Source organism: Echeneis naucrates, chromosome 21, assembly GCF_900963305.1.
Source record: "Echeneis naucrates chromosome 21, fEcheNa1.1, whole genome shotgun sequence".
Lineage (NCBI taxonomy): Eukaryota > Metazoa > Chordata > Actinopteri > Carangiformes > Echeneidae > Echeneis > Echeneis naucrates.
In genome coordinates, this window is record NC_042531.1 from 1,868,666 (window position 1) to 1,892,812 (window position 24,147).

Consider the following 24,147-nt stretch of genomic DNA (forward strand, 5'->3'; position numbering starts at 1 on the left):
CAAACTCAGCAGAAAAAGGGGAAGAAGCTTTTTAAACCAACCACAAAACTTCCCTCGACTACAAACCGCCGGAGTTAATACGAGCGTGGAAACAACCCGACGATGTGAAGACAGTCAGCCACCGCCTCCCCTCTGATTCAGGCTCATTTCTTTTCTTTACACAACTTCACTGTTTCAGCTTGAGCTGACGCCACCGACTCTGGAGCTGGTGGAGACCAAATGTAGAGCTAAATGAGGGGAAACACCGGATTTGGCTTCCATCACAACAGTTTTTGGAGTTTGTCTGTGCAGTTTTAGCTGGAAACACAAACACACGACTGTTTTATTGGTGTTTGCATTAAAACACATCTCTCTTTATAGGTTAGGAGCAGCTGACCTGCTGTGGACTCTCTCCTGATTGGGTGGAACAGTCAGTCAGTCACACAGTAGCCCCGCCCCCTAACCCTTCCCCTCCTTTCTGGTCTGTTGGAGCATCATTTAAAAAATGATTGAAGAGACTGAGACCATAAACTCGTCAGGAAAACATTTTCTGAGATGATAAATGAGAGAATATTATAAAAAAATGCAACTTAAATGGGGTTTAAAAGAAAAACAAATACTTGAGTTCCTCAAATGGCCAGAAACATTTTTTCCAAAGATGATGGTGTATAAATAAATAAGTTTGACCTGCGTGAAGCAGAAAAATATTTCACTTCCTGCTCCGGAACAAAATGTTGCTGGTTTACTCATCACAGCATTTTGACCTCTTTTCTAATTCAGGAAACAGAAAAAATATCTAAAGGAAACGTACGACTGAATCCCACCAAGCGTTTCATGTAAGTGGAACATAACCGGATGAGATCTTATTTTCTGTCCTTCTCAAATGAAACTGAAGGGTTTGAAGGGTTTCAGCTCCTTTCTGGTCCTACTGGCACCATGTGACCTTTGGCTTCGCAGTGACATCATCATCATCATCATCATCAAGGTCCTCCTCCTGCCGCCTGGAGATCCAGCGCTTGAAAGTTATCAGTGGATGTCAGACATTCTTTGGGAAGTGGTAGAAATTTGGAGCGAAGGGTGTTTTCCTCCTCCAACACAATCACATTCCTGCAGGCCGCTCAGCAGCGCCAATTTCCCTTTTAGTATTGGTCGGTGGCCCTGTAGATTTCTCAGCTCATCCTTCCACAGAGTTTCCCATCGTTCGGATTGTCCCCATCTTTGGATTGTGTCCTAACCGTGACCCCCCCCCTCCTCCATCTGCTCCTGGCTAGTTTTTTTAGTTTTATTTACACCGCTCCACCTCTCCTTCCTCCGCCGGCTGCTCTCATATTATACAGTTACTAACAAAGGAGGAGCGGCTGCAGTCCTCTTCACTCAAACTGACAAGAGTTTTTGTGTAACTTCCAGGCGACAGGAAGATGGAAATATGGGGGGGGGGGGGGGGGGGGGTTGGTGGTGATGGTGGTGGGGGTGAACGCTCCTCCTGTTTCTCTGGGGATCAGACTCTTTTAGCTCAGCAGCAGGAAACGATGCAGGATTCTGTGAAACAAGGCTTTCACCGACACGTGAGAAAGAAAAACTCAGAAAAAAGACAGAGAAAATTGGTTCAGATTGTGTGCGTTGTGTGTTGTTCATATGTGTGTGTGTGTGTGTCTGTGTAGAAAAAGGGGAGGGAGGACAGATGGATGGATGCTATTGGCTTTATTCATCAATGACTTCACTACAGAAATAGCCGGCAGCACAACAACAGACCGACACATTGCAGTGACACCTTCAGAGTTGTGTGACACAGTGTGTTAGTGTGTGTCTGTGTGTGTGTGAGGGGGAGACGTCATGTCATAGTAAGTGCAGAAAGAAAAATGAAATATAAAACCTGATTTTTTTATTTTTTTTTTCAGTAAATGCTGATTTTATGTTTTGTGCTGTTATTGAATCTTTTTAATGACTCGGCTGAAACCATTCGTATTTTTTATTTCTTTTTTTCATCTCGTTTCACATTTTGAATCTTTAATACAATCCTCTTTAATGGAACAAAGACACATTAAAATAAATCTGAATAAAAAAAATGGATAATTGAGGGCTTTGAAACAATCAGTGGCCTCGATATTGACATCATGTAATAACAGGCTTTAATTCTGAGGTCTGGAACAGAAACAGGTCTTCGACAGGTGTACCTAATAAAGTGGCCACCGGCTGTCAGCATCTTTGGAAAAAATGTTGGTGACTGAGTTTAAATGACATCCAATTATTTGATGTCTTCCTCTACGTGTTATACGTATTATTCAGTGTAATTTGGTAATTTTGCAGCTCATGTAGCTCACGTTAACATTTTAAATTTCACCTCAACACAAATATGAAGGACTGTTTCTGTCGTGGCTGACACATTCTGACTTCCTCCACTTGGCCCATATTTCCTGATGTCAGTAAAATGATTGTTCTCTTGAACATAAATGTTTTGTTTTGCTGAAATGAAAACAGAGAACTCGGAATCTAAAAGCAGTTTTGTTTTTTATTTAAAAAATGAAGTCAGTGGTTCCTCCTGGTCATTTTAGATTATTCACCGCTGACCTTCACATTTCTCTTCTATGAACTGAGTAGGTTTTTGTATTAATGATTACTAATTTAGATCAGTTTTGGCTTTTTGAACCCAACATTAGAAAAACCAAAGTGATTAACTGAGTTTTGTCATCGATCGGGTGGCTGAGTGTTTTCATTCCTGTTATTTTTGTGTATTTTAATCTTCTTCTTTAATAAAAATAATTCACTTTTAGTTTAAATAAACATAATTTAAAATGCACACGTGTTTTACGTTTTTTCGGGGCATCTTGTTGAACTTTAGTTTAACTTTTAGCAGGAAGGCTTCCTCAGCTGTGAGGTTTTCAGTTCAGGTCTGAAAAGGAAATAATCCTCTACAGAATGCTTCAAACCTTCAAATAGAGACGTTTTGGGTTTTTTCTTTTTTTATTGTGAGCTAAGTGGTTTTGACAAAGAGCTTTAACCGTGCAGAAGGTGGAGTGAGGGAGGAAAAGATCGGTTTGCAGCTGTTGATCGGTGAGTCAGAAAGAGGGAAGAGAGCGAGAGAGGAAACTGAACACAAGGGGAAGCAGAAACGGAGAGAGAGGGGGGAGGAGGGGGAAGCATTAACCATGCGCACATGAGAGAGAGAGAGAGAGAGAGACAGAGAGGGAGACAGAGAGAGGGAGGGCAGCAGTGGGAGAAAAAAGCTTAATTAATTCAGGGTGGATGGGAGGGATGTTGCTGCTGTCCCTGCTGCCGAGGCTCCACAGCCTCTGCTGTCGTGCTGCTGAACCAGGAACCAGGAACCAGACTCCAGTCCAGACCGGCCCGGACCAGCACTCTGACTGACCGGCTGTCGGTCTGGCTGGCCAAACAGGGATGTTACACCGACTGTAGTGGGAGCAGCAATGGCCAGAGGTAGGGGAGACCCTCTCTCTCTCCTCTTTTATTTCTGTCTCGCCTTCTTTCTTTCTTTCTTCCATGCATGTCGGCGATCATGGTGTTATTTTTGTTGTTGTTGTTGTTGTTTGTGTCGTTGTGTTCGCAGCCCCCCCACCCCTGCCTGTGTCTGCTTTCCTTTGGACTCCTCTCCCTCCTCATTTCTTGCACAGTTCTCTTTCTCCTTCTGGCCCCATTTTAATGCTGCTTGTGCAAGTTATTTTACTACAACTGACCCCCCCACCACACCCTCCCATGCTGAAGAGGATTTGTCATGAATGGCATTGCAACTTGTGTGGTAGTCAAACAACCCTGGAGCTGGTGTTGTGCGTTTCGGTAAGAGGTGGGATGAAAAGCTGCAAAGAAGCGACATGGTTTCAGATCAATACTGTAGTTGGGTCAGCTGGTGTCTGGAGACTGATGGACGTTAATCTGTTGGGGGGGGGGTCAGATCACTGTTTGATGGAAGAAGAATTAACATGAAAAATGACTCCAACATGTTTCAGTCTGACCTTTCCAGCCAAGGACATACGTCAAATTAACAAGAGCTGAAATTTCTATCAATGCTTCAGATTATTTTGATCTTGTGTCTTCTGCACCGAGGGGGGGCCGGGGGGGGGGGGGGGCGGACACAGAGGTGGAGAGTTGAACTGTCGATCTGACACTTTCTTCGACCTGTTATTAAACACAACTGGTCTTTGAGTGTATGTCGCCCCCCCCACATCTTTAATCCCGCGCTGCCTCCTTCAGAGAGAGAGAAAGAGACGGCGACTTCTGATGATTAATCTCCGGTCGGCACGCCTAATTACATCTCATCAAGTGAGTGACCAAATGTGATGGTTATTTATTCCCTGAGAGCGTCCTGTTGTTCTGCAGTGAAACATCAGGGGTCTGTCTTTGAGTCGAGCTGGAAAGAGGAGCGACGGATGGCAGGAAGCACCTGTGTGACGGCGTCCCGTGTAGTCGTTTAGAAGTCATCTCGGTGAAGAGTCGGGGTGGGGGGGCAGCTGGCGGAGGGTTAGGGGAGGTGTTCTGGGCCTCACACCAGGACGACCCGCTTGCCGTCGCACAGATTAGGAGGTGGAGGGCTTGGAAGAGAGCACGCCGACGCCCGATGAAATGGATTCAAAGGATGACATTCTTAACTTGAATAATCGAGTTGGTTTGTAACGGACTCTGAACAGCAGGTCGTCTGTTTGAACTGTGATGTGACAAACAGAGGTTTGGGTTTTTGGTTGAAACCAGCTGAAACAGTGAAGTGATCCCTCGACGTCAGCTCGTACATGATGTTGTCGTGGCGACGTCTCACCTTTTTAAACTGGTGAGTCAAACGTAAGTTTCTCGTTGACACATCCAGCAGTGTTGGTCAGATCCATCGCTGCAGAGCGGATACGACGGCTACAAAAATTTGCTTTTGGTGTGTGTCACAGTTTTGCTGACAGAAATCAAAATGTTCACCCACGCCTGTTTTTCTGCACCAAATATGCACCACGCACCGCCTCGGTCCAGCTTTCCCTCTCTTTTATCTCTGTTTTTGGTCTCCTCCACCTCCTCGGGGAAACACACAGTCTGCCGTTTGCTGCTTCGCGCGTGGATGAGCTGATGATAAATAAATGATCAAAATCTTTGAGAAGATTCTTAAAAATGCTCCATCTTTCTGTTTTTCACACCCGTCTCACTCGGAGGAAGATTTTCACTTCTTATTTGACGTGTGAACCGGCAGCACAGATCTATTTTCTGACTGACTGTCCGGTTTATTAAGCAGACTCTTTCCCATCCTTGGGCATTGATCTACCCGCCGCTGCCTGAGCTGAGCCAGCAGTAAACTCCAGTAGGTCAAACTGGGCTGACTGGAAACTTTCAGAGGTTGACAAGCTAAATCCATAGGAATCCACCGCCCCCCCCCGCCCCCACCAAAAAAAACAAAAATAAATAATTAACTGAACTGCGTCTTAAAGCAACAGGCTCGGTTTCCAGAGGCCAGACTGTTTGTGCTGCCTCATCAGAGCCGGCCTGCAGCGACATTAAACTGTATGAAGCGGCTTCAGTGGAGCGTTAAATCTGAGTCACACTGTCTGACGGCTTTATTGTTTGGACTCTTTTTCACCGGCGCAGCAGCATGAGGTCATCTTTAAAGGTGCTAATTTTAGGTCGTCCAGTAGATGACCTTAACACGACCGCTAACGGCCGTTTGCTCACCGGGACAGAAGTTCAGCTTCTTCTTTTTATGCGAGTGCTAACGTTGGTTTAAAGGTGGCGCTGCTTACATGATGGCTGCAAAACATTAAACACAAAGTTAGTCACATTTTGCTTCCATAATGAATGTTAAACCTTTTCAACCATGTTTTAAAGGCAAAAGTGTTGATGTGGCCTCTTATTGGCTGCTTCCTGCCTCCTCCCCAAGAGAGTTTTTATCTTTTCGTGTCTTCTCATGGACGGCTATAATTTTCCAATATGTGACAGAAACAGGTTGGTCTGGAGGTCGATGCCTGTTATACTGTCGTCTGATGACTCACTTCATATTTTCATTCTGACTGAACTTCACCTATTTTATTCATTCTCTGTATTTCAGTTTGTTTGTTTGGTTTTTTTTTTGTTTCTCAAATTACACAATCTGACTCTGGAAATCAACAATTACTATATATAAATATATATCTATATATATATGTGTGTGTGTGTATATATATACAGTGTGGAAAAATGATCCCTCCTTCTCTTTGAGATTTGTTTCCTCTTGGCTGTTTGACCTTCGCTGTGCAGAGCTTAACGACAGACGGCTGTTTTTACACAACTTTAAACACCAGAAATAAAAAGATGGAAACGTCAGATGTCTGGTGGCTCATCTAAATGAAGGATTTCCAGATTCACAGATTTATTTAGGACGAAAGAATATAATTAAAAGGGTATCATTTGTGTGGCTGCAGCAGAATCCATATCCAGGATCAGCGGGTGCTGGCTCGGGGAAGCAGGTGTTTATCTTTCCTGTTGACACATATTCACGTTTCCTAGTCACGACTCCGACCCGCCAGAGGAGGAAGACCGCGTAAATCCACTCTCTGTAATTGGTTGGCATTTCCCTTTAAATTCAGTGCAATCAGTTGTTGTGTGTCGCTTGGCCTTTTCCGTTCCCCTCTGCGCTTTACACACAATCCCCCAGTTGCCATGACACCCAGGCCTTCCATAAATACTGCTGGTATTTGTGAGGCTCCGTCCCCGGCAGGTTAGAGAACAGAAAGCCAGAAGGACCCGAGCTCAGCGAGGCTGATCGATCCGCAGCGGCTGCCCCTCACACAGGATCCGAGTGGCCGGCCGTCTGACCTTGACGGTGCCCACCTGCAGCAGCTGAACCTGAGCGGATGACTAACGGTGGCGGGGAAGACGTGACGTTCAGCTGCTGTGAAAACTGGAGATGATTCACTCTCTGGAGACAGAAAAGTGAAAGATAAAACTAGAAAAGTGGGCACTAAGCAGAAACAGTGAGTCGTGATAACGGGGGTGAGAGGTGACGATAGACGGGAGAAGAAGCAGGGATACTGTGTGTGCGTTATTTTGTGTTGTGTTTGGTATGTGTGTGTCTTGTCAAGTCTTGACAAGGGATCAGCAGCAGGCCTTTTATGGGTAAAGATGCAGCTCAGGCTGCAGCCCCCAAGGTTAACCATGCCCCCGTGCACACAATATTAGCCTCTAAATTTGTCTTCATATTTGCCCCCCTCCCCTCCTGCCCACTGAAAACCTCACGCAGAAGACAAACAGGAAATATCAAGTTGTAAAAATCCACTTCAGCACTGTCTCGGGGGGGTGTTGTTGAGTTCAGGGACTCAAGGAAAAACTCTTTGTTGCTGTGTGTGTGTGTGTGTGTGTGTTCAGCTAAAATGACTAAAGCAGAGAGATGACTGATGTTAAAAGTGAGCAGTGAAACGACAGAATAAGGACAGAAAGGATCGAAGTGCCATGAAGGTGTTTCTGCTCCTCGGCCATAAAGACTCCAAATGTTGCATTCACTCATTCATTCATTCATTCATTCATTCATTCACTCGTTCATTCATCCATCCGAGTGTTTGAATTCAGCAGAACTCAACAGCGACAGTGAAAGAAAATAAGCGTAGACCCTTTTTGTGCAGTGATAGTTTGAACGGTGTGAACAGCAGATCAGCCCGCCGTCTCCTTCCTACCTTTTTCCCAACATGCTTTGCCACTTTAGCGTATCACTGATGTTGTGGACCTTCGGCCTCCCCGTCTGGTGGCCTGTTTTTCTCTCTTCCCGTCTCATCACCACCATCATGTCCACTTGCATCACTTCAACATTTCTCTTCCCTTTTTTGCCCCGTTCATGAACTGAGACAAAAAGAAATAAATCTACAGAAACTCACCGTTGAGGTGAAAATAAATTGTCTTTTGATGCCATGGTGACCATAATAAACACTTGGTTAGGGTTGGCAGGAGGTCAACACATGTCCTGTCCAGATGTCGAGTCGGACACAGCTGTACGGTGACGGACTCGGAGGAGGAAGTTCCAGTCACACTCTCCTCCGGCGCTCTGAGGAGTCGGGTCAGGAGAGGAGCCCAGAGTCCGACATTCAAACCGAGGTGTCGCTCAGCTTCTGTCACCGACGCTAACCAGCTGCCATGTTTGTTCGAACTGCCGAGGCCAGGCGGCCTGCAAAGCTTCGACTTCATCTGTGAAAACATAGCAGCTGGATGATTAACCAGGATTTATTTAAAGATGGATTACAACCTCTACATAACAATCTGAAGAGCCACATCTCAGCTGGCTCCTTTATTGATTTAATGTTCGACTCACCGATCTAAACCGCCTAAATCCTACTTGTCACACATTCTCACAGCCAAGGTTTTACATTTCTTTAGATTCTCTGCGTCTTATGAGCACCTTGTTGTTCTTCGTTACTTCTTTTGTTAGTAACGCTGTAGGTGATCCAAATTCTTCACTTAATCACCTACAGTACACAATTCAAATATACACAAACTGTATCTAGTGTGAGAGCAGCATAAAGAGTTTCCATTCTGAAGCTTCTGGTTTGTAAATTGGCAGTCACCACCTTGTTGTGGCTTTTCTTTCACTAGTAGAAACTACATCTGGAGGAAAAGGTGACTCTGACCTTCTCTGTACTCTCTCCTGACTGGGTGAAACAATCTGTCAGTCACACAGTAGCCCCGCCCCCCTAACCCCTCCCCTCCTTCCTGCTCTGTTTCCCTAAATGCAGCATCATTTAAAAAATGAACATCATGTTGTGTTGAAGATTTGAAACCAGACGTGGACAGAGTACGCAACTTCACGGCTTGAGTAAAAGTACAGATACTTCTTGTCAAATATTACTTAAGTAAAAGCACAAAGGTATTTGCCTAAAAATGTTGTGTTTGTAAACCTTTCATCATCTAATCTCTACAAAAACGAGATGTTTGCCATGTTGGAAGTAAAACAAAGGTGAGGCTGCATGTCTCTGAGTGAATTTCCCTCAGGATAAATAAAGTAGATATCTATCATATATATCATATTTATAATAAAAAGACAGAAAAAATATAATATTTCTGTTTCCCAGTTCAGGATGTAAACTTGAGCAGCATGGTGGTCAGTGGTCAAAAGCAGCGAGTAACGAGAGCAGCAGTAGAAATGTTGTGGAGTAAAAAGTACAATAATCGTCCTTCAAATGTACTGAAGTGAAAGTAAAAGTATACTCAAAGTACAGATACTCAAAAACTGTCCATTCCTGCTTGAAACTGAGACTGAGACCATAAAACGTTTACTGAGGAGGAGGAGGGACATTTTCCCATAGACTTCAAAACAATCAGCAGTTTAGTGCCTGATAGAATATTTTTATTGAAGCACGTGAACTGAATCAACAGATTCCTCGTAACGGTTTAATGAAGTTGTTTCATCGCTCGTATCGCTGGAAGCTAGTCACGGGCGTCCTGAGCCTGACGGGCTAATTCACCTGAGCGCAGCAGAGAGGAAACGTGACACATGCAAATTGACCTCGAGGCGAGCTGCTGCAGGTGTGTGGTGGTTTCAGATGCACCAACGATTATATTTACAGGTAACACTGAGAGCCGTGAAAATGAAAACGGCTGCGTTCGGGAAGGTTGAGACAATCCGAGCAGGTCTGAAGCCTGCAGCTGTAATTCGTCTGTCGTTTTAAAACCGTGTTTCTGGGAGGAATGGATGGATCTGACCAGCTCTCCCTTATGGTCCCAGGACTGAGACCATAAAGTCATCATCTCAAACCACAAACTGCTTCACTTTAATCCTAAAAAACCACGGAGGTCAAAAACAGCCTCCGGTTTCATCGGCTGACTCAAACTTCGTTGTCATCGTCGCTCGGTGAATTTGAGCGGGACCGGCCTGCTCGGGTTAGGGTTCGGTGCGACACTGGGGCTTGAATATCAGCGTTGTTCTGCAGGCGACCCAGTTCTAGCGGCTGTGTCTATATTTAGCCGGAGCTTGGATCGTGAAGATTATCTGGGTGCTGTAAGTGACTGATGTTTGACACAGAAAAGCTGCTGTCGGTATCCATTTAATCATTCGGCCGCACGGTCCCGCGGCTTCCTGCAGCAGCTTTGCTGTGTGTTTTTGTGTAGTGTGCCTGCTGCTATCAGAGGCTCGACACACTCTTCCTGTAGAGAGCCCGATTAGCCCGCAGCATCCTGCCCGGCGCTCCTGTGTGCTGCTGTTCGACGGACTCTCCTGATCCCGGTCACACTGGTGGGGCTGCTCACTCACACGTCTCGGCGACGCGTTCTTTGGTTTAGTCTGTGAAACAACTTCTGCCTGTCCTTCACTGACATCTGGACTCCGTCAAACCCAAACCTACACCCGTCCGCCTGCTTTGTTATTTTGAAATCATCTGCTACAGTTTTGAATCCTTTGGAAACGTTGACCTCGACTATCAGTGTTAAAAACAAGTCACAGGTCGATACTCTCACGGTGCTTGTTGTGTTTGGAGCAGCTGATGCATGCCCAATGTTTAAGAAGAGTTCTGACAGCGTGCGTGCTGGAGTTGATCTGGATGCAGATTTTTTGTCTGGCACTGAGCGAAAAATAATAAGAATCTTCAATCTAAATAAAAACATAATGAAACCAAAACACAGTGGATTTAGTGGATGTCAGTAGATTTAGTGAACTTTGTAGCACCTCGATAATGAAAATTCAATGTTCACCCACTTTAAGTCTGTTTTTGGCTGCTCAGCTTCCACGTTGTCGAGCGTGTTGTTGTTGACAGCTTTTCCTCTGATAATATCTGCAGCGGCTGGAAATGATGCTCTGAGCCATCCATCTCTCTTCTGGGACAGCTGACTTAAAAAATCACCTTTAAAAGTCAACACAACTGCTGATATAAAAATACCAGAGTAACATTTGGAAGATGCGCACACATTTCATTTGAGCTTTCAGAACAAACCCGTTGTGGCTCTCCTGAGTTTTCGCTGAAACAGATGGAGTGTTAAATGTGAAGGTGTAGATGAGCCCTCTTTCCCCCTCGTCTCTTTCCTCCTGACATCACTGACGCTCACGCAGCCAACTGTTCTTTGGTCTGTTTTCACTCTTATTATTGTTATTAAAGACAATGAGAGACACGGAGCTCTTTGATATTTTTGGAGAAATTATGAAAATCATATATACGTGTGTCTTCATCTGCATTTTAAATGTGTGTATTTAAAAACTCCTGGGAGGAAAAGTCGAAGTGACAAAACACAAAACCGAGACGAGAACATCAGATAACAGAGACGTGATGAGGAGAAAATGAAACATAAGCTTTCTGTCATGTTTTCGACATTTTGCACCAATAAATGCTTCACTGGCTTTTTTTTTTTTTTTTGTTATGATTGCGTCTTCTCACGGTTAAAATCTTTCTTGAAATCAGAAATGCTGCTGATTCCATTCGTCAGTTTTACAGCTTTAATCAAAACTTTCACCTTTTAAAAGCTCTCTGCTTCACTTTCCAGATCCTTCAGATCTGGAAGCTCATCCGTCCCTCAGTTGTGTCTAAAACTAAAGCGTCCCACAGATCAGATCTGCTCCTTCTCTGTTTTAAATCTGTTTTTGCTCACTGACCTTCCAGTTGCTCCGTGTTTTTCTTGTTTACTGAAGATTTTAAAGTGAAGGTGCTAAAGCAGACTTGGCTCGTTCTCCAACATGAATCAAGCCACTGAAGGAGACTGTAACACAAAGTGTCCACACTACATGTGTGTTATTGTTACTGCAGCAGAAATCCAATGTGTTGCTTTTCCTTCTATGTTCACTTTGATGTATTTCCAGCTTGTTGAACATAAACGGAATAAAATATGATGTAATATAAATGAAATATTATCCGAGTATCCCAGTAGATGTATTTCTGTTTGAATTCAGTTGTATAGAAGGACCATTTGCCCGCCTGAACCCATTTAATGCAGCTGCAGCGGTGATGTCTGTCTGTCTCCATCACGGCGCCCCACTCCAGTGACGTCATCGTTTCCAGGGCAACCTCGAGAGCACAACAGAATCCCTCGACTCGGCTCAGAGGGGAGGCCCCACGACGCCTGTGTCACGCGCTCGCAGCGTGTAGATACACATCTCCCCTTTTGTTCGAGCACACGTGCAGCAGCGGGGGAAGGATGTGGGGGGGGGGGGTAACAAAAAAAAAAAAAAAAAAAAAAAAAACACACCTGACGGCTCTCTGGTTGTCTCTTCTGCACCACAGACCTCCGCTCCTTTTAGTCAAAAAGCTGTATTCATTTATTTTTCCTCAACGTTGTTTAACCTAAAACCAACACTCCGCTTTACGGGCTTCGCTGCAGATTCACTTAATTCGAAGCATAATTGGAAATTTATGTTCACAGTGGACTTGACCTATTGATGCAGTATTGACTTTTCAGTATATGAAGCTGGTGGATGAGGATTAATGCAAAGCGAGCTGGATGTTCACGGCGCAGAGCTGCTGCGGGTTGGCTGGACAAGCCTGTTTCCTAATTTGGGTAAAAGCTCTTAGTCTAAAATAACAAATCTGAGGACTCACCTGCGTTCGAGGTTCCTTATGCTCGACCTCAGACACCGATCATCATGCTCATGTTTCCCAGAGAAAGTCAGCTTCATTCCTGCTGCCTTGAGCGTGTTTGTTTTCACTCGTATCACCTTTGAAAACCTTAAAAGCAAACTGACTGAGTATAAAATTTAGAAACTATGTGAAACATTTCACAGTCTGAGATGTTTGTGATTCTACGGTTTTGTTTTATTTTCTTCTCCTCGTAATTAAGAAAAGCAGAAAACACACTGACCAGCTAATGCGGCCGTGTCATGCTTGACCTTTTCAAAATAAAGCCACATTCTTTGAGGTTTGTCTCGGGGGTTAAGAATCCCATTGGCCTTGTACAAACATCATTTTCTTTCTCTCCACTGCTTCCATTTTTCCACCACGGTCAAATCATAACGGACTATGCAGAGAGAAATATTTAAAAATAGGCTGACTGTTGTCGAAATGACTCACATGAAGTTTTGTTCGTGGGACAAACCTTGAAAGATGAGGTGTTTCCTTGCAAAACACACAAAGAGCCCAATGTGAATATTTACCGAAGTGCATTTGTTTAAACTGAACGGGAGAATCTGACTGACTCAATCTGTGAATCTCAATCTGACTGTTTTTATGTTGATCGGCGCTTTGTAGAATAAATGAAACCTGTTTCTTTGAGCAGCTTCTAAAAATAAGCTGCTGTCGTTCCTCTCGGCGAGTCGGAGTTAGTCACCCGTGGATTTAATCTTCTTCTTTCTCAGAACTTCGTGTTCTGGTGTCAGTGATCGAAGCAGAGCCAGAACGCGTCACGGTGACGTCAGCTGATCCTGCTGAGCTGCAACTGATAAACGATTGTCATCCCAGTGAAGCCAGAAGGAATATGTCAGAATGACAAATAAATGAAAATGACCGACTACGTGAGCTGTTTGGAGCACATGAATCATATTCTGCAGAATTATTATTATTACTGTGTTAATAGCAGATTGATGCTCTCGTTCTTCCTCAGATCTGTCTGTCATTAACCTGAACTACCGTCTAACTTTTACTATAGTTTGTATTTTAGTGAGCTGACAGTGTTCCTGTCGATCCCTGTGTGTTTTTAGTTTTTAGTTGTAGAATTGTGTTGACTTTGCTGGCTTCCCTTCCGCCTCCTTCACCAAAATGAAATGAATTGTCGTGTTTTACTTGGTTCTCGGCAGAACTTGGAGGTATTTTCCCCTCCTCTGTCTCCTCCTCATCACGCTTTACCTCCCTCTCTGCTGTAAATCTCTTCTTTACTCTCCCTCCACATTTTGCTCAATTTTAGAGCAGTCAGTCCAGATTATCTCTCTCTCTGTCTCTCCCTGCAGGTCAGCGAAGGTCATGGAAGGTCATCTTTGGCTGTTTGGAAACCCAGATCCATCTCCGAGTCACTTCCTGTGAAGACGCACACCTGACTGACTGACCAACCTGCCATCGTCCTCGTCCTCTAACTGCTAACTTAACGGAATATAACACATCCATTTTTCTATTCTTTTATTTTTGAGTTTCTGTAAATTCAACATTTGGAGCACGTCGGGATCATCCTTGGTGGTGGTGGGGAGGGGGGGTCTGGGGTGCAGACATGACCTCCCGAAACCTCTTCGCCTCCGTCCTGTTACACAACTCGACCCAGCGATAGTCTCCGTCAGCAGCAGCCGAGGACTGACACACTGCCAGAGCACAGAGCCCCCCCAGGCCTCGGGCAGTATGGGAGACGGGAGCTGGGTATGTCTGAGCCCAGCTGAGTTCGCCCAGCTGCAACAGTACAGCGAGTGTAAGTACACGTCTGAGCCTCCAGACTTGTTTTTGTTTGTTTGGTTGTGTGTGTGTGTTTGTGTGTGAGTTTGTGCTGTGAATGATGAGTTTCTTTCTGCGTCTGGGGTGTTTGCAAATCCAAACTATGTGATACTGGCACTGTCGTACACAGAAGGCTGAAAATATCCTCAGCTCTCATTTAAAGCTTCAAATCTGAAGTAAAAAAATAAAATGAAAACTGAGATGCACCATCAAAATTAAAGCTTTGTAGTGACGATCACTTTTTATTACTCTACAAAATATGGTGTCATGTACACAATAACATGCAGGAGAGAAACTACATTTAAAGTGATTTCTTTTTTTAATCTCAGCTCATTTGTTGGCCTTTTTCATCAAACGTCTCTGTGTGAAGCTGTAAATCAATAAAAATATGAATAAGTGGAATTTTTTTTATGATCCACAGAACTGAATGAGATACTGTGTGGAAGTCCCACGTCAGCACTTTCAACCGGTTTTCTCAGCTTGTCTCAACACACATAAAATTATATAAAGCCATGTCATAAATAAAGCATGGTGAGAGTATCTACCCATCGGGTTGTAAAGATATCCCCAATCAGATATATAAACAAACAAGCAAAGCGTTCATCAAATCTATAAATTAAAGTTTTCTTAATAGTAATATTCATTTACTTGTACATGAAAAGGATCTGAAGAAAATCACAATCAGGTTCAAGGCTCACTTTACGCACCGAGTGCTAAAAAATCAGTCTGAAGACATCCAACAAAACTGGGATTGCTTAAATGTGCAGGTGTACCCTCCAAAGAGGTTCAAACCCAGAACCTCCCTGCTGTGAGGCCACAGTGCTAACCACTGTCCCACCCAACTCGTACAGAAAAATCAGCTGTGTCTGGATGGTTGACTGTTTCTCAGACGGAGTTTTCAGTGTCTCGGCCTTTTACTCGCTTCAGAAAAACTTCGGACAGGATGTTTTGCTGTCAAATTAAGATCCTCTCTCTCTTTCCTCCCTCACTGCCGACCGCCATTTGTTAGTCAAAAGAGCATCTGCCCCGTCGATAAACAGTGATACCCTCTCCCTGCAGAGGAGTCAGTCCTTTATAGACCTGCAGGAAGAGCCGCAGCAGCTGATGATGTCATTCACTGTTGGACTGAAGGTCAGCAGTCAGATACACGACGACTTTGGACCTGCGTGGAACCAATGCCTTTATTATTTAACCACATCCTGATTTATAAATGTTCATTTTCAGTCATCACAACATAAAGAGAAGCACCAAAAGTCCTCATTAGTGTTGAGGCAGAAGCATAACGCCAATATTTGCACATCCAAATAAAATTCTGCATTGATGTGAACGTAAAACGAAAAACAATTCCTAATATTAAACTGTACGGCCCAAAAGTTACTAGAAATGTTATTCAAGCAATAAAATGTGCCAAAACCAGACGCTGTCAATCAATCAGGCTGAGGGGTCACTGACACCGATTAGCCGGCTAATGAAACAGAACTGACACTTAATTGGCTGATCGGTTTGGTAATTGGTGAACGGTTGGGCCTTCTCTGACTGACTGATTCTTCTGAAATGTCGGGAAAATGATCATTTCTGTGTGTAATAAACTCAACATAAACAAAACAACGTGTCATGTGAACGCTGGTTCTGGGCAATTAACGACGCGATTAATCAATTCACAGAGAAACTAATCAGCTGATTAATCGAGGATGAAAAGGATCATTAGTTGAAGCATCCTCTGATACTGAAAAAATAATTACTCTGCATCATTATATCATTCTTAACTCGTTTAGTTCCACACTGATTCGTTTGTCGACTGAAAAAATACTATTATAGCAGCTATTTTGGAAATCTTCAAGCAAAAGCACCAAACTTTCCATCTACTCATTTGTGAGCATTTAAAAATGTATTTCTTTGACTTTAATGCGACAGTAAATCTGACATACACTGAACGATGTGAGGTTAATGTTTATTTAAGGAATATTGTCTGGTGGAGAAAAGAGTAAGCTGTTTGAAGCTGAATACAAAGATGTGATTGTTCCGCTCATTTTATCATTTTTGCAGCCGTTGCACTGATGTCTCTAAACACGGAAACAGGATGAGTCATTTCCATCTACTTACTACATTTATGTTGTATTTTTAAATGAATGGGCGATTTTGCAGAGAGATGTGAGCTTTCTGATGTTTGCAACAGGGAGAAAAACTTTCTCAGTTTTTTCCCCCTCAGACTCCACGAAGAAGCTGAAGGATGTGCTGGAGGAGTTTCACGGAGAAGGAGTCCTGTCCAAATACAACCCTGAGCAGGTGAACTTCCTGTCGCCGTCCTCCATCCTGTTGTCTTACTCACAGAAATGCTTAGTCACCCCCCTCCGCTTCAATAAAGGCCGTGATGGAGACACACCCTCGGCTCTGACTGTGGCGCCTGACGTCAGCTGAACTGTTTGTAAAACGCCGTCTGGCCTTTGTCTCACATTTCTGGGCTTTTTACAGCTTCTAAGGACAAACGGAGGAGTGTGTGTGTGTGTGCGTTATATTGATGAGGATAATAACGATAGCAGAGATGACGTACTCGTATTTACACAGACACACTTAATAATAATAATAAAATGATGATTAGTAACTGATAATAACAATAAAAGTTAAGTGTATATAAAAACTTTGACATATCAGTGATAGTTCTCCCTGGAGAAGTCCTGTAAACAACAATAATCACCTTACATCTTTTTGTTGCTTTATCGGTGAAATAAGATAATTGTTGTTAAAAACTGTCAGACTATTAAAATCAAAGTGTTTATGTAGTGAACATTTCAGTGACAAAACAGGAAGACAGAGATCAATCCAGCAAATCGCCACGGTCACATATTCCTTGGCCTCAGGTGTGGGGGCTCTGCGGGGTAATAATAATAATGATAATAATAAAGAGAAGACATCAGCTCATATGTTTATGACAATCTGCCTTCTTCCTCAGTCGTTACTCATCACCTAACTAACCGCCCGGCTGGACGTTTGGCGCCACAGGAAGCAGAATTAACGGTCACGTGGGCCTTCTCCGGCTGCACTGTCACCCGGCGCCACCGCTGCCGCCATTTGTCAGTGTGTGTTTGTGTGTAGTGGAATCCGCTGAGCCGGCCGGTGACATCGGTTTTGTGATCCCGTCTGTTTAAAAAGTAAGACCGATGACTCTCAGCTTCACAGGCCGAGGTGCCGAAACTCTCAGCCGTCAGACACCGTGTTGTTTAGCTGAGCTCTGTTTTTCTGATGACGCAGATTGAAAGCTCGTGTTTCGTCGATGGGTCGACGTTTAAACCGTAAACGAGGCTGCAACATTCAAACAAACACGTCGAGTTCCTCCGATTTGTGTCCCAACATGTGCAGTGATTTTGGGAAACTTGTATGAATTATATTTGGACAGCATCGTTTCAAAATTCTCATCATGTTTGCACTTAATCATCACGGATTATTGGAATTGAATCTACAGTTTGATGGGTTCTGAATATGTTCCGACCTGTTCTGTCCTCTATCCTGATTGGGTGGGACAGTCTGTCAGTCACACAGTAGCCCCGCCCCCTTTTTGTGATCCATCAAATTATGAACAGACGTCGGCCAGAAAATACTGAAACAAAACCATAAAATATCACGACTATAAAAAATAAAAGGAGAACATCATAAAGAGGAAGAAGCCGACGCCACATAAGAGCGAGTCTATAAAAATAAGTTGCATTCTACCTAATGTCCATGAAGTCTATGGGAAAACGCCCTCCCTGCCATTCCCGTTGACATTACTCATCTTACATAAAACCTCTAAAAGTCTGCTTGTGAAACAGATTTGTGGATGGCTGTGGTTATTTTAGGCCGCCGTGCACCGGTCCAGGTTAATCTCAGATCTGCATCCCACCACGTCCTGATGAGATTGACTTTACTGCTCTGTGGAGGTTTGAGGCGGACAGACGACATTTTCCCTCCTTGAACGAGAGAATCAGCTGTTTCTGTTTCTAAAGACCGAAGTTGGTTCAGATCGGGATCAGTCTTTGCTGCTTTACTTCTGTGTGTGTGTTTTTATCCGGAGAATTAGGAAGAATTCACTGACCGTGTTTTGGATTTTCTTATTTTCAGAGCTCCATCACAGTGAACAGTCTTCATTAGTGAAATATATAATTTGCTGAATTTGGTGAATATGTGGAGACATTTTTTAAAAAAGACAACTTTAGAAGGAAAACGGGAAAGCCCGAAGTGAGGGCTTAATGATGGTGACTTTGAACTCCAGTTTGGTCTCATCCCCTTTTTAATGGTTGAACTCTGCAGCCTCTCCAGGCCGTTGTTGAGTTTGAGCCCCACCATCATCTTCATCGCCACCTCCCACATTACCTCGCACAAAGGAGCTAACCCCTTCTCTTCTTTTACCCACTCCTCCCTCGCTCTTCCTTCCTTCCTTCCCTCCCAACTGTTAAACAGAAGCAGGACGTTCTGAACCAAGTAAGGCTCGGCCCGGCGGGCTCTGCATGCTGTGTGGTGTCTGTGTCAGCAGACTGCATGCACATTCTGTCCACTAACACAACATAACTCCGCCTTATCTGCAGATGGTCTGTCACTCTGCCAGGGGGGGCAAAGGGCCAAAGTTCATGGGGTCCCTGAGTCACCACACACTTGGTGCAGTCATCACCACAACTCATGACCGTTGACGTGAAGTGTGCCGCTGTCTGTTAGTTTTTTTTTTTTCTTTATGTTTTGAGTCACAAACGGATCAGTTTTGTGCCTCCTGGCCTCGCTGACCTCAGAGAGACCAGCCGACTGCTCTATTGGACCTCGTGCTTCTGACATTTCAATGACCTTTAAACCGGGACATGCTATAAAAACCAAAGAATGTTTTCATTTAGATGGTTTAAAGTGTATCAGCTGTGTCCCCACACAGCGGCTGCATCCTTTAGAGTTTCTCGAGGTTCTTGAGGTTTTAAGCATTTTGCTCTGTAGTTGAACTGTTACCTCTCTGCTCTCTGATGAATTTGGGGCCATGAAGGATTCACTTCTTTTTCATGTTTGAAATTTGTTTGCAATTTTTGTCTTCAAATGCAGCCTCTGACTCCGACACAGTTGATGTTGAGTCATTTAAGTTGAGCCACATTAACTTTTTTTTTTTTTTTTTTTTAAGACAAAAAACAAAAACAACAACATAAAACCTGGCATGTCATCTCAAACCTTCCATTTCAGGTCAGATCAACTCAAATCAAAAAGTCCATCACATTTCCTTCCTCTGTCGTTGTGTTGATGAACCGATTGTCTGTCGTGGTCTGTGTCAACGTTCTCACAGGCGTTCCTCAGCGATCCAGTTAACCGGTTTTGTGTTTCCTGTCGCACGCAGCCCATCGACTATGAGGGCTTCCAGCTCTTCATGGCCACTTACCTGGAGAACGACATCCCAGAGGAGCTGTGCCAGCACCTCTTCACCTCCTTCAAGAGCAAGACAGGAGGCTGCTCCCCCGATCAGTCCCGGGCGGGAGCCAGCATTCTGGGTAGGCAGCGATTTTAGTCATTTGTTGGTCTTTTATTTGTTGGATTTTATTCTGTTGCCACACTGCCACGTCTTTCCTCAGATGCTCTCAGCCATCCTAGAAGTTTTCAGCCTTTATTTTCTGGAGTTTTTCTCACTCTTTGTTTTCATTCTCCAAGCATTTCTACAATTCAGCCAGTGGAAAAAGTGATAGTTGTAATTACAGTAGTAGCAGAAAAGAAAAAATAGGAAACTATGCAAAAGTTCTATGGAAATAATCAAAGAAGCTTCCTGGAAAGATTCATGATGTTTGACCACCTTTACTGTGGCAGCGAGAGAAGAACAAATTAAAATAAGGAAACAAACTTAAGAAAAAAATATGTGACCTAACCAGAGCTGGATCCAAAAAAGCCAGCCTTCCTTTTGCTAGATTTTTATTATTGATGAATTCATTTTATTTAATTTTATTCATTTTGTTGAGGCTTTGTCTGAGTTTGAACGTCTGAGCTCGTCCCATTAATCGTTACTATGATCTCATTGTTAATTTGTGTTGCTAGGCGACATTTAGTGGTCGTTGTAACCATGATGGGGGCAAAGGGAGAGAAGTGATGTAATTTATACAGCAACAACCAAACACCAAAATATGACACAGGAAAGTGTGCGTTCGATTCCCGTGTGGAAGAAGCAGTCTCTTTTTGTCTGTGTGAGCGTTGTTACTCTAACCAACCTGGCTGTTTTTTATTGTAATTATGATATTTTTGTAACAATGACAGCACTAATGCATTTTCAGCAGCGCTGAAGACGAAAAGAATTATTATACGATGAATCACCACTTTAAAAGGAGTTTTTATCAATTCCTTCCTCGTGTTCAAGAAGCACGTGGAGTCCAGAGTGCAGGTCGTCCCTCGGCTCGTCGTGAACCAGGCCTGCGCCCCCCACCGTCCCCTGCGTGGGCCCTGGCTCTGGGTGCTGCCTGTCTGCTCCTCACCATGGAGCAGCTGAGCACACAGATGGACCGTTGAATGAGAAATCTATTTCTGCGGTTGAATGCTTGTAAAAGTGTAGAGAGGCCAAATGTGAGCTTAGCTTTTCCTAGAGTACGGCGTGAAGTGTCACTTCAACCATCACGTCTCACAGATTCAGAGCTAATTAAAAGAATTCACTAATCACAGCTATTTGCACACCTTAGCGGGACACGATGAAATTTCGAATGTGGCGCTGTCAAGTCGAAGTTAAAAGCACCTTATTCATCCATGTTGATGATGAGCAGGTCATCCTGAGCAAACTCAGAGGCCGGCGTCATGCTGTACCTGCCTCTGTGTGTAACTCTGTCTAAAATGAACTGAATGATGGTCTGCAGCCACTTCAGTGTGTTCAGTGTTCAGCCTGTGCTGCCCCCTGCTGCTGATCCTGGAGAACACACCCCGAACCATCAGCTCCCAGGTTGTGGGGTGTAAGAGGAGACCGTTGGGGCTGTTTCCTGGTTGGCCTGAGCAGCCAGAGGACGGAGACCCGGACAGGAGTGATGTGACTGTTTCCACCAATGATGCTGTTTGACTAAACATGACGTGTTATTTTCTGCTTTCTGCTCCATCATATCTGCCGCTCGTCCTCCACCACAGCAGCCTGTCACGGACCCAAACAGTAGGGCTTTTATTTTGATGTGCTCAGCCTCACTGATTCTCACTCATTCTTGCTGCGTCTGCCGCTGTCTCTCCCGTTTCCCTCCAAACAATGACTGGCCTCAGACGCCCGCTCCATTGACGCAGGCATCTCTATTCAGACCGAAGTGGCCTGTGCCCCCATTACAGGTACCGGTGCAGGCAGACCCCCCCCACCACCTTGCTGCTCCCCCCCAGAGAGGTCCTGAGAATCCTGCTGCTCCCTTGGTGGCTGTGTGCGCTTCTTGTGCTGATGTGAGGTGTTTTAGTGTTTACCTCAGCCTTTTGTGCCTTTCTGTGCCTTTTGATGAGTTTGTTGTTGTGAAGTTTTGCAGTGAATCTTTGTGTTGCTGCCCCCCCCCTCCCCCCACCACCACCACCACCACCAGCCTGATTAGCTTCCAGACTCTCCCTTCTCCATCATTTCTCTGACTCCATCCACTCTGTCCTGTTCAGGGATGAACGGGAAAAGCATCCTGTCTGCCATGGGCCGCCACACACCCGAGCACTCCGGCGTGATGAGCACCCCCGGCTCCGGAGCCACCACCTCCCCGTGTTCGTCTCGCTCCTCCTCGCAGCATTCATGGATGGGGGCCCACACTCCCGGGGGGCCCCACCGATCACCCTGCACCACCCAGGGCAAGGCCTTGGAGGGCAGCAGCAGTAACACACTGACCCCCAACGCCGGTCCCGCCAAGTCACCGGTGTCCCCAAAACTCTCCCCAGGTGAGACAGCTTTCAATACATCACCGTCAAACCTTCAATTAAAACAAAACACCACCTTAAAAAATATCCTTCTACACCTAAAAATATTCTGTTCATATCTCATCACTTCAGCTTTGCTAAAACTAATGACTTTTCTTTATTTGTGAGTTGATTTATTGTTGATTAGTTCATTAAATGAACATTTTCTCTGATTTCAATCAATCACGTTTTGACGCTTGTCTGTGTCATTTTGCTGTAAACTGATTATCTCTGTTGACATTCAGCCACTCTAAGTAGTCACTTCAGTTGATATTTGACAGAGTGGTGCACAGATTCAGTAATAATCATTAGTTGCAGCCAGCAGCAGTTATTAGTTCAATTATACATTCTGTTTCTTTTTGAGAAAAAAAAAAAACTAAAAAGAAAAGAAAAATATCTAAATATCTAAAACCTTAACTGACTGATTTTTCAATCACAATTGCAGCTGCTAAGATAAAATTATGAGTCGAACGGGTCAGCTTTGGTCCGTTTCATGTTATAAGAAGGATTTGACACATAACAAATGTCTGAATGTTGTAACTGGTTCTGGTCCTGCTCACCAACACTACCTCTCTTCACTGGGCCTCAGTCCAATGATTACAGAAGGAACCTAATAAAAGTTTACACTTCCTGTCCTTGGAGACAAACCAGGTGATGGTGGGTTCAGGGGAGGACGGCTGCTGAGTGAGGCCTCTTCCTTCAGCAGCCTCAGGAGGTCAGAGGTCAGAGGTCAGGGGTGGAGGGCCGTCTTATAGCATGACAGGCTGCTGCTAATCCAGTTATGGCCATGATCCCCGTCACATGATGTCATTTTGTCGCAGTCAGCGGGCCGACACGTCTCCGTCCTCTGTCTCTGCTGGTCTGGCCTCCTCTGCTCTGTTTTTTATCTCCTCCTGTCTCTTTTTAGTTTCTCTCTCTCTAAAACTGTCAGACTAATCCTTAAACGTGTAATTCACCGCCTTCCCTCCCTTTTAATTGTTGTCTGGTCGACAGAGAGGAGCCGCTCTGAGAAACATTTGTCGCTGCGGGGGAGCCCGTCGCCCCAGAAGGCCTCCTCGCTGCCGGCGCCTCAGGTGGTCTTCCTCAAGGACATCGTCTGCTACCTCTCGCTGCTGGAGAGGGGGACGCCGGAGGACAAGCTGGAGTGTGAGTGACAGTGGGACAGTGGGGGGGCGGGGGTCAGGTGGAAACAGCTCAGGTGGACAGTCAGAGAGAATGATGAGGCTGTTGCCTCCCCAGGGCTCCAGATGCAGCCGTCACACCTCCCAGATGACCAGCTTAGGCCCCCGCTGCGTCCAGTTGACCTCCTTAGTGTCCCAGGATATATCGGTTCACACTGACACGCCTAATCTCTGCTAACTGCCCTCCCCCATGCAATGGTGCAGAAGTAGCACGCTGCACTTCTTTAACCCCCCCGGCCATCTGGAGGGAGTCCAGGAACAAACGTTGCAGCTTCACAGAGCCACTAATTATCTGACGGCATCATGGGATCTCTGCTCTCTCCTCTCCCTTCTAGTCATGTTCCGGCTGTACGACACAGATGGCAACGGGGTGCTGGACAGCTCGGTGAGTGGTCTCTCTCTCTCTTATTTCCCACCTCCTCCTCTTCCTCCTTGCTGTTTTTGTCGCTCATGTTGGCCTTTTGGTCACAGAGCAGATCCAGGAATAGCAGCATGAGCGGGGCGGCTGTGTTTACATGAGCTCACTCATAGTGGTTCTGCTCAGTTTAATGTTAGCCATGTGCTGAAGGGCGTCACGTAAACAGACCAGTGGGGGGGCGCTTCACGTTTCTCGCACCTTGTCGTGTTGTGTTTGAAAATGTGTGAGAGGGGAGTGTGTTTTAGCTGGAGGTGTAGAGAGGAAGGCTGCTCTCTCACTATTCTCAGATCCGTGTTTCTTTTTCCAGGAGCTGGACCGAATCATCAATCAGATGGTTCACGTGGCAGAATATCTGGAGTGGGATTCAACAGAACTGAGGCCGGTGAGCAAACACACGTGCTGTAATCAAGTCCAACGCACAACAGAA

The 24,147-nt window shown here is 44.8% G+C and overlaps 1 protein-coding gene across 3 annotated transcripts in view; it reads left to right on the plus strand.

Annotated features, from left to right (window-relative positions):
* Positions 1–3,170: 3,170 nt before the first annotated feature.
* Positions 3,171–24,147, plus strand: part of dgkg (diacylglycerol kinase, gamma) — a 62,352-nt gene continuing 41,375 nt past the window's right edge. Inside the window, exons 1-10 of one of the 3 annotated variants that reach the window (XM_029530280.1) lie at positions 3,171–3,414; positions 13,781–14,226; positions 16,459–16,535; positions 18,684–18,704; positions 19,588–19,738; positions 21,465–21,527; positions 21,834–22,103; positions 23,115–23,267; positions 23,638–23,687; positions 24,028–24,102. In XM_029530280.1, the coding sequence (XP_029386140.1) occupies positions 14,160–14,226; positions 16,459–16,535; positions 18,684–18,704; positions 19,588–19,738; positions 21,465–21,527; positions 21,834–22,103; positions 23,115–23,267; positions 23,638–23,687; positions 24,028–24,102 (927 nt within the window). In that variant the 5' untranslated portion in view covers positions 3,171–3,414; positions 13,781–14,159. Of the gene's footprint in view, positions 3,415–13,780; positions 14,227–16,458; positions 16,536–18,683; positions 18,705–19,377; positions 19,437–19,587; positions 19,739–21,464; positions 21,528–21,833; positions 22,104–23,114; positions 23,268–23,637; positions 23,688–24,027; positions 24,103–24,147 lie in introns of those variants that run through there. The other 2 variants (XM_029530281.1, XM_029530282.1) reach the window with 2 other exon arrangements.